Source organism: Prunus mume, linkage group LG1, assembly GCF_029339155.1.
Source record: "Prunus mume cultivar Tortuosa linkage group LG1, ASM2933915v1, whole genome shotgun sequence".
Taxonomy (NCBI): domain Eukaryota; kingdom Viridiplantae; phylum Streptophyta; class Magnoliopsida; order Rosales; family Rosaceae; genus Prunus; species Prunus mume.
The window spans coordinates 29,372,522-29,388,735 of record NC_142698.1 but is presented as its reverse complement, the minus strand read 5'-3'; the positions used below and the strand labels follow the sequence as shown (position 1 = coordinate 29,388,735).

The window sequence follows — 16,214 nt, the reverse complement described above, 5'->3', positions numbered from 1 at the left end:
CTAGACCCACAGCAGCCGCCTTCATTGCAGCTACTTCAGACTACTTACTAGTTGGCTTCAGAATAATCAGAATTCAAGAAATCTTGTTTTTCTCATATATTTTTAGTGTTTATTCATTAGAGGGCAAACCTCAGTTTCAATGTTTATCGAGTTGAAACTCCAACTTTTGTATTCTCTGCACTACGTGGACAGCTAATGAGAGAGAAATTGTTACCATTACCTTGTTAATGAAAGAGCTTTTGTTTACAGTTTACTTGGAGCTTTTTTACTTTTATTTTTATTTGAGTTTTAAGCTGACCCTATTCCTTTTTCTTAATCCCAATAAAGAAAAATGTATCAGATTTTTTTGGTTCAAAATAAATTACCTTAAGGGTTAATCACTGATCTTTTGAAACAACATCACATTACTGATCACCCAATAAATTTTCTTATTGAAAACATATTTATGCATTAGCAACCAAATACAAAATATTACAACTAATCTACTTCATGCTGCCAATATCTTACATTCTGTTCTGTCAAGTACTGTGTAACTACAGAAACCAATCCACTGAAATTGGGAAGGGAAAAAAATGTGAAAGAAGAAAAAGAAAAAGAAATAAAAATACCCTCACCCCAAAACCGAGAAAACTTCTCACTTAGGCACAATTGCATTGTACAGAAAGAATTTGAAAACCCCGACCAACCCATGGAGAGATCCACTCAAACACTAAGCCGTCCGCACAAATTAGCTCACACTTGATTCCGCCAGCCCTTGCATCAGGATTTTCTCTATCCACCTTTTGAACTTTGGCGAGAGATACCGTTGGGTAGGTTGTATAAATCAGATTTACGAGTGTATAATGAACAAATCCTCATATATCATCTTCACTTTGTCACAGCAGACCGGCTAGCATAGCCCCGGGATCCGTTAATGCTGCAGCCGGACTGGTTGGCTGAGCTACTGGATGTGCTGGTGACACTGGTCCAGGTGCACGAGGGGCTGTAGGGATGCTACATAGTTGTTCCTTGATGAACTCCTTCAACCTGTACATCACCAGGAGATCAGAGGAATCTATCTTCCATCGTTGTAATTTAAGGTTAGCAATACATTATGTAGATACATACTCGAGTGTTAATGTAGGGTCCCCTGAAGAAACTGTCATACGCAACTGGGTTCTGTCTGCTGGATCTGTTTCTATTCTAACCTGAGTAGCCAAAAAGAAGCTATTGAATCACCAACCTTTCACAATTCTAAAGCAAAGGTCATGTGATAACTCCTAAAAATTACTTAAGAAAAAAAATATCAGCACTTCATATGATTTCTAGGAAAGGGAAAGGTCAAGCAACATAATTTTATATCTATATTAATAAACTGAACACTGGAGTTTCAGCTGTGTCCTAATAATGAAAGTGGTGGCATCAAATCCACCAATTAAAGTCTCAAAGTCCTGGAAGCAAACATATAAATCTTACCAAGCAAAGCATGGCCCGTGTACTTTCTGAGTAAAACATTGTGCTTGCAACAAGGTTATTTGGATTTGGGTCCTGAAATAGAGAATACGTTAGTGAACACTTTTAATAACTAACGGATCACAAGGAAACTTTCTAACATAGAAAGGGAACTTACAAGTGCTGGACAAACCATCAATCGCAAACTGTTAAGTAGATTTGCCATCTCGGCAAGTGGCATTGGTTTGACACCTCTAACCTGCACGGTTTACTGGACAATATCACCACGTTGATAAATACAGAACCTTCAGTATGTATAATAATTTAGCCTTAACCTGGAATTGGCAATAAGCCAAATGAATAATGCTACATTTTGACTACAAACAGGTTAGCATGTGTTTCCTACTCTGATAGTGTAACAGTTAACAGGCTATCTTCCTGCTTTGCTACTTACAAAAATGAAACCCATCATAACCTTCCAATCAGAAGAGGATGGTAAAGGAAAATGTCAATCACTGGATACAGGACGCAACTTATAGTATATAAATATGAATGAATTCACTTTGTCAATATAAATGTTTGTCAACAATTTTTAACCATAAATAGAATTTCCTCAACCATAAAAAGAAGACAAATGCGACATATAACACACATACCACTTCTTGAAGCTTCAGAGGTGGTCCTGATAGTGATCTCCACTGAGGAAAGAACTCTTCAGCAGACACTGGTATAGGCTGAAGAAATTTATTCAAGACAGCTGGAAGGCGAAGCTTGACATTGACCTATGAAAGGGTTACTATAAGATATATGAAGACACAAATATAACTTATTTTCTGCTTCATTGGCCACAAGAAACCACAGGATTTTAGATTTAAGTACCATATTGTTACCGAACTTGTAGGAGAAGTCAAGAACCGCTACATCCCTGCTTGGACGGAGATTCACAACTTCCAGTGGGCATTGTACCTATACAACCAAAAAGATAAAAGAAAATAAACAAATATAAGGACTAGGAAAGGAAAAGAATGAGTGAGAGAGACAAAGACAGAGAGAAAAGAGACCTAAGAGCTCATCAACGACCACAGATTAATTACATGAATAACAATTATTACCTGTGCCCTGGGAGGTATAGTGTCTGGTACTAGTGAGAGCTCCATTTTGAAATGGGAGGGAGGCAATATTATAGCCTGAACTGACACAAGCGGTGAAGTATTTTTGTTTCCCAAGAAAAGAACAAGACATCCTTGATGTACCCGCCACTCTGCTTTAATTCCAATCTGGGATAACATCACATGAATGTCACTATAAGCTCAATAACGCCAAGCTGAATGTTCACAATCTCTCTTGCAAAGAAAGAGTAGAAACTACCGAGTCTAAATACAAGAAAATAAGGGTACTCATTGGGGAAAAACCTGAATATTAGGATCTTCGTATAGAACACCACTATCTTTCAAGCACAAAGCAAGAAATCTTTCAGCAATATTTCCTATTGGCTGCAGGTTACAATTATAAAATTAGTTACATGTATTAGTACCACAGAAATCGAAAATAAAATCTGACAAAGTTTTATACATAAAGAAATATAACAAATATCCTATCAGGTGCCAGCATAAACACTTTTTTTTCCAGTTCAGATGCAGGTAGGAACAAGAAAATCAGATAAAACTTATATCAGGGGAATTCAAACTCTAAGAACCAAACAAACATACACAGAAGTATAACTGAAAAAAGGACAAGAATCAGAGGCAAAAGACATTTAGCTAACTATAGCTTATTCAACATATTTAACAGCTCAAAAAATACTGTTACTTCTAAAAACAAAATATACTGTCAATTTCTGATGGACAGTCTTGTTTACAGTGCAGAACATATTGCAATTGGAACAGATTCAGGTTCTGCCCAACATGCTAGAACTTTGAAGCAATAATGCACCCACCAACGATTGGAGAGAACTGCTATAGAAAGTACCTGAACAGAATTTTGCTCCTCGCCAACAGGCACTATGGCTGCGGCATCTACTGCATTTGAATCGCCTCCTACTCCAGGTATTACACTCGGTTGTGATTGAACAGCAGTACCAGGAGGGCCTTCAATAGCCAGTGGACCCAAGAGATCACCAAGGAGATCTGCTGAAGCAGGTTGAGGATCAACTGTACTCAAAGTACCATTTTCCTGAGATAACGCTTGGTCGGTTGAATTGTGATCCTGTAACGATATTCAAACATACACCAATTTCAATCAAAACTGGCTATAATCTTTGGATCTGAACATACCTTTTGCAAACCCTAAATTTAAGAAAAAAGAAAAAGCAAAACTAACCGCGTTACTGCTCATGCTGGGAATCTTCACAAGACCGAGCTGGTTGACAGGTGGGGTCCCATTAGCAGGACGTTGGTCAGTAACAACCAAAGCATTTGATGTTTGCTGCTGGGCCCGCAACTTGATAGCACTTTGTTCTGCTGTATCAACCTCAGTATCTTCAGCCTTTTTTATCAATGCAGACTACATACGAACAAAAACAATGTTAAGAGTTGGTTTCAATAATTTCCAACAATTTGGTACTGTTGTGAATAGCCTGATTCTATAAGCTTCTTCTGAACGAAACTGCAAAACAAATTACCTGCCGCTCAGGAAATTTAGGCATTTCAGCCAATATATCCACAAGAGCTGCACCTCTCCTACTCAAGGCAAGGTATTCAGCAGCTCGTTGTTGTATCTCTACATCAATGCAACTCTCGTACCTGAAAGAAATAAACAGTATGCTAAAGAAAAGCACAGAATTTGATAATAAAAAATTAACCAACTTGAGAAAAGTAATGGTGCAGAGGACAATCTCACTTGTTGAATATTGCCCAAATCTGATTTTGTAGTTCTGCATCTGGAGGTTGAGTGTGCATAAAGATCTTAGCATATGTTGAAAGAAGAATAGGAATAGTATAAGTCCTGCAAATATAATACACACTCTAAGATAAATACATATATTGTAACTGAATTTAGTAAGAATAAGAGAGGGAAAAGTTTTTAAGTGCCCTTACGATACAGCAGGAAGCTTCTCATGTATGACGCTAAATAATTCCTTTGGACTACACCCAGGCCGTCTGGCCAAAAGGTGGCCAAATTCTCCAATGATATATGCACTGACCTGTTGCATGTGAATTGAATCCAAACAAATCAAGACATTTATTTTCCTTAGATGGTTACGTTTGGTAGAAATATATGCAAGAGAAACAACAAAGATTAAGGTGAGTTCAAATTGAAACGGATCTCTTGAGTAGCATATGTGCAAAGATATACAACCTAGAACCAAAACAGGACTCTTTTTTTAACATAATGAGAATCAGCATTAAGCATTTCGAGCTCACAATTCTCGACCCCTTAATCTTTCTATTTTACTTTATTTAGAAGACATACCAATTATATATTATTTCTTTTTATTTTTTAACAAGAGGTCAAGAAAGTGCAATAGCAGTGGATAACTAGTCCATTGAACAAATCTCTAACATTCAACTACCTACTCAGCACTAACACACCAAACACAAGTACAAAGATAAAAAGTCCCAAGAAACTGCAGCCCAACCCCTTCCCCAAAAAAGGGCACATAAATGAGGAAAAATTTATTTCACTGAACTCATAAAACAAGAATCCCACACTCAACAATGCACTCTTTCCCACAAGAAATCGACGTCCTCTCAATGTTTTCCTTCGAGAATCCAACACTCTTACCAACTCGACCACCTAGAAGATGACCAAGATATGGAAGGTTGATAACAGTCGCCTTTTTTCCTACCACTAAAAACACAATTTCTCTCAATAAAATCTGTGCAAAGTTGGAAACCTCCAACTCAACCTTAAATTTGGGTCCTCTCCTTTCTTGGCTATCCTTGGTTTTAAATAGAAATGAAAGGATTCTCTCATCCTGTTTGGGTAGTAAAACTAAGAAATACATAATAACCGTTGGGTTTCTAATAGATGACTTAGATTAAAAAACAAGGGTTTCCAAGACAAGGAGAAGATCTTAATCTAAGTTCTCAACCTTACACTAAACAACTTATGTCTCAATTCCTTCTTAACCAAGAAGATGATATGCAAACATTATGCTTATCAATTGTTCCCACTGGACTGAGAAAAAGGATAGATGGTTTACCATCAACCAATTAAATAGAATTTGCAAGAGAAGGTTCCATCAAATTCTAGTTGCCCATGTTCCGGAACCTCTTCAAAGTTAAATTACAGCCCATTGAAATGGAAGAGGAGACCCAAGCCTTAGGCCCCCCTCTTACCAAAAAAATCAAATTAAAAAAAAGAAGAAAAATACATGGAAGAGGGGACAACAGATTAGCAATTGAAATTTGGCACATTATAAACAGATGATAATCTAAAATATACAGAAATAAAAACCATAGAGTGATCACCCACCCAAATTTTCCAAAAATCTGATTCTCCCAAAATTTTCAACAACTAATTGAAGAAAATGACAAAAGAAACTAATTCCTTGTGAAATGTCTTTCCAAAGATTTGGACTTTAACTTTAACCTCCACTGCACCTTAAAGACCTACCTACTGGCATCAATGCAATCTCTAGCTCAGATGACCGCATGCCAAAAGAATTTCCAAAAGAATATTTCTCAACAAACTTCGCTAACAAGGCCAATTCTGACCTCTTTATGTAACTACCAAAAAATCATGATCTATATATGGGTCATGAGCTCTCACGCAAATCACGTGCACAGCAATGGAAACACAATTCCTAAATCATGCAATCATGATAATCATGGCTCTATATAAAAAGAAATGTTCTCTTTCAAGATTGAATCTGGACCATTGATCATGTTGATTTTTTCCAGAAAGTGTGGTTCCAAAACATTAGCCTATGTATGTGTGTGTGCATGCATGTATAAAACATTCCCACTGATCCGGCATATAGTATTATCTTTCAGATTTAGATAAAGCTTGCATGGAAAACGTAATCATAGTCTATACACACCTTAACCATTGTCTCATGTATAGCAGGTTTGTCAAGATACTCTCTGGCTTTTGCTGCTGCATATGGCTGATCAAGTGCATAACATCTCAGTCTAATAATTACTAGAAAATACATATCTAATAAAGTAAAAATGCAGCAAAGCATTCTGACCTGTAAGTCTTCATTATTTGTAACAAATTGCACAACACGAAACCATATATCATCACTGACAAAATCTCCAGCTTTGTCAATTAGTTGAAGAATCACATCTACATACCTGCATAATATCAATATGCACAAAAGAAAAAATGGTAGGATCACTATGCATCCAATTAATAATAGGTTTACCAACTTCCCATAAGTACTTTTACTTCCACACATAAGAAAGGAAACTCCCAGAAGATCCAAAAGAAGTACAAATAACTAAATCACAGAATTCACCACCCAACAAAAACAAAATTATTGCAACTTTAAGTTTTTAAATAAGTATATATTATATATACATATAACAATATGAAAAAAAAACTCAAGTCAATTCACTAATCCTAACTAATTGAAAGTCGAAATGCAGAATGCATTGTCAGACCAAAAACAAAGAAGTCGGATACATTGATCCTTTTTCACCTCAGTCCCATCATAGGTAACCGTGGAAATAGAAAATGGTAGTTTCAAAGTAAAATGACACATAGAAAGTCGTAGTTTTTTCAAAGTAGAAACAGAAAGAGAAGAAGACAAGAAGATGATACAATCAAGACCAAACAGACACTGAGCGTTTTCAAAAGATCATGAAAAATCACTCCTCTTGCATAATATCAAACTAGATATATCTTTATAATCCAAAAATGTGTTTAATTTAAACAAGAGTCATTGCAATAGAGATTGACCGTCTACATTAAAAAAATTCTGTGTCTTCGTCTATTATTCCCTGCTTCTCTATTTCTCTTTTCTCTCTGATATTAACTACTGGGATGTGATTTCCCCACTCCCCTTTTCTCCACTTACACTCCCTTTTGCTTTTTAATACTTTTTAATCAATTTTGTTATTTCTTTTTCCTATTCTACCCTTACTCTACATTGATTTCTTTTTACTTCACTTTTATATTAGTTCTTTTTATTTACACTTAATTTTCCAACTTGCACTCCATTTTTAGTTTTTTTTTTTCCTTTAATCGAGTAAGAAATTAAGTATTTTGTTTCCCTTTAATACAAAATGGAGTGTAAGTTGGAAATTAAGTGTAAAGAAAAAGAAATAATTAAAAGTGAAGTAAAAAAAGAAATTACTGTAGGGTAAGGATAGAATAGGAAAGAGAAAGAACAAAATTGATTAAGAAGTATTAAAAAGCAAAAGGGAGTGTAAGTGGAGAAAAAGGGAGTGGGGAAATCAGATCCCTAACTAAAATGTGATTTAGAACTACACTTGCTTAATAATTTAGATTCGTATGCCTGTTTTCAGATTTCTCTACTGGTGTATTGGTCCCATGCCCTATCTCGTTCATTGGAGAGCCATGTTCGTTAAAGAAATGAAAAAGGAAAAGAGCAGAATGAGAGCCATGCTTACCATGACAGATCAGGGGCAAATTTTTCGGCAAGAATGGCAGCTTTAAGTGACAATTCCTCACGCATTGCAAAGTCCGCTGTGCTAAGATACTGAAATGCAGATGAAAGTCAGTGGTACCTCATTTTGTGATTGAGAGAGAATAAATGTCTGCTAATATAAAACAAGAGGCAATCTACTAAAATCATATACAACCAAGTAGTACACGCACAGAGTATCTGATGTACCTGCAATAGTTCTTCAACTATATCTTTTGCATTTGAAACATCGCACATACCATAAAGCAAGTCAAGAGCACGCCTACGAATACTGAGGATAGAATTTGATGTTAGTGACCCCTTAATGGTGTTAGATGTATAAAACTTAAGCACAAAATATAAGAGTGAGTGTGCTCATAATATCCTTTAAGTATAATAAGAATTTCTTCGTTAGGACAATTAACTTCAGGAAACCGTGCCCAAGAAAAATAAATAAATTTGCAACGTTAATACTATGGGTTAGAGACATGTGCAATGCATGGATAAATGAACTAAGTGATTATAGTACAGACTATAGAGTGAGCATGATGCCAAAATCAAAGAAAATATGGAATGCTTCAATAGATAAAAGATGCTACAAAAAAGGTATGAGGTCATGTAAGCTCCGAGAAACTTGCATATTTTGACATTTTATTAGTTGTGAGCCCATGGAATCAGGCCAAATGGACCTAGGAACTAGTATTGCTAAAGGATGGCACTGTTATGAATGAAAACAAAATTTCTCTTCTGCTTGTAAACCAAATACAGCCAGATAACAAATTTAACCTGATATCTGGATCCTTCAATGAGGTGATGATCTGAGCCTGATGTCTCTTGATGATATCTTGCACATCCGTCACCATTAACATGCGCGTCATATTTTCCTACATGAGCAATTTCAAATTTAAATCATCCAAATTTACAGCAGCCACCCATTTACCCTTCTAAGTTTAGACATACTTCCTCTGCATGCTTCAGTCAGGGATTGTGTTAAAATGAAAATGTGAAAAACCAAAAGATATATTTACTGAACTATTGTTATTCATTTATTGATCCTTAGCCTAATAACGAAGCCAGAATTATTTTTCACCACTTACCAAACCAAGATATCGGATATTTGGTTCTCGCACAGCAATAAATTTTCCAAGCAGTGCAACACACTGAGACATCATTTCCTTTTCAGCATCCAGATGCATGACCTAAAATTGGGCAATAATAACACATAATACATAAGATCCCGCTGCCTTTAAAAAGGAATAGATAAGACACTTGTGTGTGGGCGTGCCCGAAAGAAAATGAAATAAAGTTTAAAACATTTCCTAGCAAAGAAATATCTCCAAAATGATTTCACCCAGCATGTTATAATCTCAGATGACTGCACAATTCAAATTGACAGAAAGAAGAGAGCGGGAAGAATAATGCAGACGATACCACTTCCACTTACATAGCCTAGCCATAAAATTATAAAAGCCCTTAAATGATTCCACATACATGCACGTACATCTCTGTCAACGTATGTACACAGAATATTTTGTTGCTTTCAACGCAAAAGACAAAATTTCAATGGAAGTAAATGCAAAAGTAACTAGAAGGACCACTGGAGTTCCAAAATTATAAAAAAATTGTCAGCCAATAAGGGGAACCTATATGCGTGTATAGTTTTAATAAATGGTGTCTAAAATTCATGATCATACATAAAAATTACTGCAGAAAACTTACAAGAGCAAGGGCTTCAAAGAGAACAGCATGCGATGCATTGTTCTTATTAACATTTTTAACAACATCGGTACCCATCAATATCCGTTGTAAGACCTGAAACCACCAGTACAAGGTTTAATAGAAGCATAAAATATAACAGCACAACTGATAATAAGTTCTTGACAGAAAATGACCTCAAACAATGACCGTCTGGTATTTGGATCTTCAACAGTAGGAAAATACTGAAGAGCCCTCATTGTCTTAACCTGTGCAAAAAAACAGTTGTAAGAAAAACATGAACTTGTTCTACATTCACCAAATGCTACAAATTTTCCAACAGATTTAAGTGACTTTCCAACACATTTAAGTGATAGAAACAGTGTCCTAGTAAATTGTCCAGGCAAAACAAGAAAATACGAAATATATTCTCAAGAAGCTAAGTACTGGCAGCACTACAAAGATGGTTCAAAGTCATTGGAATTTTAAATCCCAAAAAGTTAAAAAGATCTTGCCTAAAAACTATAGTAAACCAAAGAGGAAAAACTGAAGCCAGAACCAAATTTCCGGGTGTTTAGCATGCTCTAGAAGGTTAGGCTGGTTAGCACAACTAAGGCACATGATATAAAATAAAATTTAAAAACATATTATTATAAGGCTGATTAAGTTATAATCTATGGAAAAGAAAAATGACAGCATTGATTGCAAATGGTGGAAGCTTTAAAAACAAGTGCAGTAGTTGGCACATTTTTTTTATTTAAAAAATAAAAAATAAAAAGCAAAGAGAGAGAGCCATATCAGTTTAATATAGACATGACAAGATTAATCTGTTTCGGAAGGAAAAAGATAAATCAGGAGGCTGATTTTATTTGGTATCCGGTACATACAAAGAAGTCTGAAGAATAAAACAAAAAGAAATGTACATATCACAAACCTGAAGCCAGGGAGATGGGATACCATAGTAGGTGTATTCTTGTGGAATATCCTGGTTCCTAGCAAGCCGTTCTAATATTTTGACGCATTTTGGAAGACAACTCCAGTAAGAATCATGGTGGTTTGATACGAGGGCTACTAGAAGGCTCATAGATGATGTCAAAACACCAAGATCGCGTTCATCTAAAAGTTGTGCCATCCGGTCAGCCCTAAAATAAAGGGAAAAAGATAGACCAATCAAATAAGCACGGAAGGCAAAAGTAATGCAAAACATCATGTAGTTAAGAAAGTAATATGCGAACATACCAGCCATCTACATTGACAACATCAGGATTTTTCCTATACAAGCGCAATAGACATAGTGCGGCTTTTTTTCTCACAAGTGGTCTGTAGCTGCTAGAAATCTAAATAAAAAAACTTGGTCAACAACATCATTTTCTATTAATTCGAGCCAAACAGAAAAAAGGATTGCAACTTACAAGTAACTTTTGAACATCAGGTGCTAATGACTCCGCAAATTCTCTTCCACCGATATTCCCAACCTACAAAGTCAAATACAAATGAAATAATGATGGTACATTAGGCCTAATCTAAGAGCTGTAAATTTTTTTAATGAGGACACAACAGGAGAGAATATAAGAAAGACAAAAGAAGAAAACATGGAAGCAACAGGTTTAAAGAAACAAAAACAGAAAGAACAACTTATCCAAATGAAAGATTCAAGATATCCCAAAATCAGATCAAACTACAAATATTATTAAAAGACCTATTCAATATTGACATAGCATACAATCATATAATTCTGGAAGACAAACGCATAAAATAAGATCCCTTTTGATCATTATCACATAGAACTTTAAAATCAAAATGAATAGTATGTTTTGAAAACTGAACAGATATTGTCATACCATAGTCAATGCCAAACACTGGAAAGTCTCGTTACGACCGATAATATCATTGCGCACAGTATTTATCGCTAATCTCAGAAAATCATGGTTCTCATTGAGCAGACATGATGTCACAATGTACCCAACCTGCAGTCAACTAAAAAGTAAGATCCTTTCTTCTGTTTTTTGGACAATGAAGATAAGGCAATATAATGGGATAAAAGAATTAGCTACTGCCATTGAGGTTGATCGCATATCAGAAGAGAAACGTGCATTTTAGTTTTTTCCCAAAGATAAATTTATATAATTGGTATGCAAAAGTACCGTATTAAAACTGTACAGAAATAAAACTGATGACCCTGAGATGAACAACGTCTATCACTATTTCCGTCCGTTAATGTACAAAAAAGAAATATGATGAGAATGGGTTTACTTCCTAGAATTGCAAGCCATTTTGCCATAAATGCAAGGAAAATGGAAGATAACCAAACTCAAGACTAGTCGTTTTAATATTGATGTGAACAGAAGATATCACCTGCTTTTCTGGATACTTAGGCGCAGATATTAAAGAAACTGCTTCCATGTGACCAAAATCCACATCATAGCCCAGCATATAAATGTAAAGCATTTTCCAAACATACTTCTTCTTTTCATAAGGTGACAAACCCTGTTGAAAGAATTCAATAAAATTTCCATTAACCAGTCACCCTTTTTGGTTTAGCTGTTGCACTTTCTAACTAAATAATGAGCAAGCAGTAAAGAGTGAGGTATGTGTAAGCAGATGGACGTCCACCATATAAAAAGATGGTACTAGATCATATTTATACAAAACTGATCTACGTCTCAACCTATTTAGTGGAATCTATGCAAAACCAAAGCAAAGACAACCTAAGATTTGTGCGATATAACTAATGTCAATTTTCATTATCATTAATGAGAGACAGAGAAAACACGCACAAGCAATGAATTTGCTAACAGAGAAACAGCACTCCACCTAAATAACAGCTGCCCGCCAGTCAGCTAAAGTTGCATAACAAGAATTTCCTGAAATTCCGAAGAAAATGGAGCCCATAAAGATGCCCAAACCAAAAACCAACTTTATCCCATAAAATCTCCATCTCCTCTCACCTAAGAGTATCAAATATCCTCCTATTTCCTCCAGCCAAATTACCTAAAACATAGCCATCTCTCCCTAAACCTTCACCCTTCCTCCTCCTCCAGGAAAATTGGGACACAAAATAAGGCTGTGCAAGGTGCTGGAAAAAGCATCACCAGTAATAACAACACACAAGGTAGTACACGATACTTGTTCCTAAACAGAGAACAATAAGTTTCACTTGACACCATAGAAGAAGCATCCACAGATAGAGGGGGAAAAAACTTAGAAAGAGTTTCCTGAGATCAAAACTGAATCAAATAATACAAGTGCACATCTTTGGTGACCCAACCTAAACCACACAGGTGGCACAACAGTCTCTGGTATAGCGCTAACACAAAGCATCTTCGAGAAAACAATTAATTTCCTAATACCCAATCATTTAAGATGCCAACTTTGCAGTCCAAGAATAGATCATTAAATCCCATGATGCATTAAGAATATGTAGAGAAACTAAACTGATCGCTAACTCAATAAAACTACTAATTCTACCAGGCTGGTTCAAGCACTTGGTTGGTAATGTGACACATAGCATATATCATGAGTGTGCACAAGGAGTAGAAGAAATGAACAATGAGAAATCACCATCACTTAAACTGAAGCCAATTTCCAACAACAACATTGACAGTAACAATCAAATACAAACAGTAATGACCCCACTGTCATATAAACCCTAGAATGAAAATAATAACCCATAAAGAATAAACATAATTTTGTTTAGTCATCAAAATTAATTCAATCTAAGACAAGATACTACAGAGAAAGGACTGAAGATCAGTGAGTGAATAGGGGCAGAAGATGCGGGTACATAACAATTTATAAGATTAGAGAAATCTTATTCCTTTAAAGAAAAATGCAAAAAAAAACGGCTTCCCTTGTCCAGTGGTAACCTTGTTCAATACAAACTGTGCCTCGAATTTCTTAAAACTTTGGGGTCTGGTGACGCATGACAACATTTTATAATAAAAAACATGCAAAAGTAAGTTTCAATATATTCATAACTTAAATTTAATACAAATTTAGCTTGCTTGTGTGGCATACCCCTTTCTAAGGAAACATGTCTACATTAACACATCATTTTGCCATTATAGTATTTCAATCATTCCAGGTAATTTCTACCTACTTTTATATCCTTTCAAATATATTTGACAACATATATAAAAATTGAAACAGTCATCAAGTTCCCTTCACATTTGAATTCAGTGATGGACAGCAACAATTCATATTCCAATTACAGGATAGCCCAAATGTGCTTATAGAGAATCTTCAATTCAGCATAAGAACATCTAGGTATAGGTTGTTGAATGGATTCCTTTCAATCTTGGTTTAAATTTTAAAAATGGATGTTGGATGACCAAAGCACCACAAGCAATAGAATTGAAATGGGGGAGCACTGACTCCTTTTAGGTGAAGGATGCCACAACCAATAAATAGCTACGTCAAGACTATCCTCATGTGTTCTCCAATCTCCCTAGGCACAGAATAGGATGCATTTCCCATCTTATTCACTTCCATAACAAAAATCCAGTTCAATATTTCAAAAAATTGTAGATAACATACACAAGTAGTAACATCTCAACTCAAATTTAATCAGATTCAATGATATCCATCTAAAAGAAAAGCAAATGAAGGTGAACGCCTCTGGTTCATGCCTATCACTTGAAGTCCGTCAACTGAAACTGCAGGAACTAACATGTTCCGTTCATTGAACTATTTATATTAAACCCATGGTATTATAAATCCAAGGAATATATGTAGTACCAAATTCCTACTGCCTCTCCGCAATAATAAGTCCACATAAAAGCCATTTCTAAATAAGCTTGAAAACCCAAAAAAAAACCAATGCTGATGCCACCCAACTCTACGCAGATAATCATAGAACCAGGTAACCTTTATTTTCTTAATTATAAATCCACCTCAAGCTAAGTTCACATTTTCGCTTCCAATTACTAATACAAAACCCGAAATCACAAAATTTAAGTTTCCTTTCACTTCCCAGACTTTCTCAGCAGCCCAACAAACACCCAAGAAAACCCAAATCCCAAATTTAAGCAATGAAGTCATTCCACCATGGTCTAGATCAAAAACCTCACTTGTCTCTCATCCCCCAAAACTAAAAAAACGAATTTGCAACACGAGAACACAAAGGAAACGCGAAACCCTAACCCTAAGACAAACCTTTTCGTTTTTGAAGCGTGTACGGACATTTCCAAGCTCCTTATCGACCCGGAGCCTCTCCTGCTCTTTGTTCTGGCAATTCCGAATGTCGCTGATGAAAACAGAGAGGCCTCGCATGCCTGACAAAGCCATGACTGCTCAGATCCAGCCCTAGCGAGACACACTCACAGAGAGACAGAGAGACAAAGAGAGAGAGAGAGCCACCACTGCTCAGCTCCCCCCAAATCGTCGAAGATCCTTGTGGGCTTGTATTGGATGGATCTACAGACGAGCAGAAATTGAATACTGTTGGTGAAGATCAGCAGCTCCTCCAATTACAAAATCGCAAAAATGGGTTTGATCTAATTCTAATGCCTCCTTCTTAGAGAGAGAAAGAGAAAGAGAGAAGGAAGGTGCACTGAGGAAATTTGAGAAAAGAAAAGCCGTCGGTCAGTGCTGGAAGGAGACGACTTTTATTCACCGTGCCCAATTGAATCATTTCATTTCATGACATTTTCCACCTAATACTTCTTTGTTTCTTCTTCATTTTCTTCATTTCTTTTTTCATTTCTTTTATATTTTAATGTTTTATTTCTCTTCCTCAATCCTCAGACAGAGGGGCAAAATATAATCACTGTTTTTTTTTTTTTGGAAAATAATTGCAAAATGTAATTCAGGTTTTTTAAATTGTTTTTTACTAGCTTGTTAATAATATATATTTGTGCTGTGGGTCTTTACTGTTTTTTTAATTTACTTTTATTTATTTTTATTTACCTTTTACCTTTTACCCAATATGACATGGCTTTTTTGTCTAATTTTGGATCAACGAAAGGATTTATGATTTACCAACATTTCTATAGATTTAACTGCACTGCCAGGTAGGATTTTAATTTATAAATTTTCCAAAAATAATTATACTGATGTCTGCTGGTTTCGCTTGCTATTATTAATTCACTGTTGCTACCCGAATTAAAGTCAATTTCTTGCAAGGCTTATTTAATTCTAAGAATTCAAACAAAACCTGAATAAAGCGGCCCAAAAGTGTTCCATTAATATCCAACCAGCCCCGTAGCGTAGGGCCCACTAAATGGAAAGTAGCATGAAAAGGCCCAAATTAATGTTATCGGAAAGAATTATCTTGGCAAAACCCAGTTTTGAAATACCCCACCTTGCGTTATTATGCTTTCATCGAAAATAACTTTCCTTATAAAAGTTTCTTAACAATTTTTGAAAACAAAGGCAAGCTCCCATTTCGTCATTAAACGTTGAACCATGCAATGCATATTCAGAAAGAACTTGGGTTCCTACACTAGATACTTTGAGTACCAAACCAAGCTATGCTTGACAATGGCGGTAGCCCATCGGATATTGAGCATGTCTATTTGGGCGGTAATCAAGTCGAATAGAGCGGTCACGAGTC

General features: G+C 35.7%; 1 protein-coding gene across 2 annotated transcripts; it reads right to left on the bottom strand.

Moving 5' to 3' along the window:
- Window positions 1–408: 408 nt before the first annotated feature.
- On the bottom strand, window positions 409–15,273 carry LOC103326586 (AP-2 complex subunit alpha-1-like). Of its 2 annotated transcripts, XM_008228834.3 has the most exons (27): window positions 14,816–15,273; window positions 12,017–12,148; window positions 11,503–11,628; window positions 11,074–11,136; window positions 10,901–10,998; window positions 10,596–10,803; window positions 9,859–9,930; window positions 9,686–9,778; window positions 9,064–9,165; window positions 8,753–8,850; window positions 8,177–8,258; window positions 7,953–8,041; window positions 6,566–6,671; window positions 6,416–6,481; window positions 4,467–4,573; window positions 4,270–4,374; window positions 4,052–4,172; window positions 3,751–3,933; window positions 3,400–3,636; window positions 2,844–2,924; window positions 2,544–2,708; window positions 2,311–2,397; window positions 2,088–2,213; window positions 1,610–1,690; window positions 1,456–1,527; window positions 1,108–1,187; window positions 409–1,026 (listed from the first exon to the last, which is right to left on the bottom strand). In XM_008228834.3, the coding sequence occupies exons 1-27, from the start codon at window positions 14,945–14,947 to the stop codon at window positions 876–878; spliced, it is 3,063 nt and encodes a 1,020-aa protein (XP_008227056.2). In that variant the 5' UTR covers window positions 14,948–15,273; the 3' UTR covers window positions 409–875. The 2 variants fall into 2 exon arrangements, with proteins under 2 accessions (XP_008227056.2, XP_008227049.2); XM_008228827.3 differs by having other exon boundaries at window positions 6,416–6,671.
- Window positions 15,274–16,214: the final 941 nt, after the last annotated feature.

What these genes read in the sequence shown, in the direction of transcription:
- LOC103326586 (XM_008228827.3), bottom strand. Translation starts at nt 14,947, where the DNA reads ATGGCTTTGTCAGGCATGCGAGGCCTCTCTGTTTTCATCAGCGACATT. An exon ending in ACGAAGATCCTAATATTCAG is followed by an intron (nt 2,709 to 2,843) that starts GTTTTTCCCCAA and finishes ATGTTATCCCAG; the next exon opens with ATTGGAATTAAAGCAGAGTG. An exon ending in GACCCTACATTAACACTCGA is followed by an intron (nt 1,027 to 1,107) that starts GTATGTATCTAC and finishes GGTGATGTACAG; the next exon opens with GTTGAAGGAGTTCATCAAGG.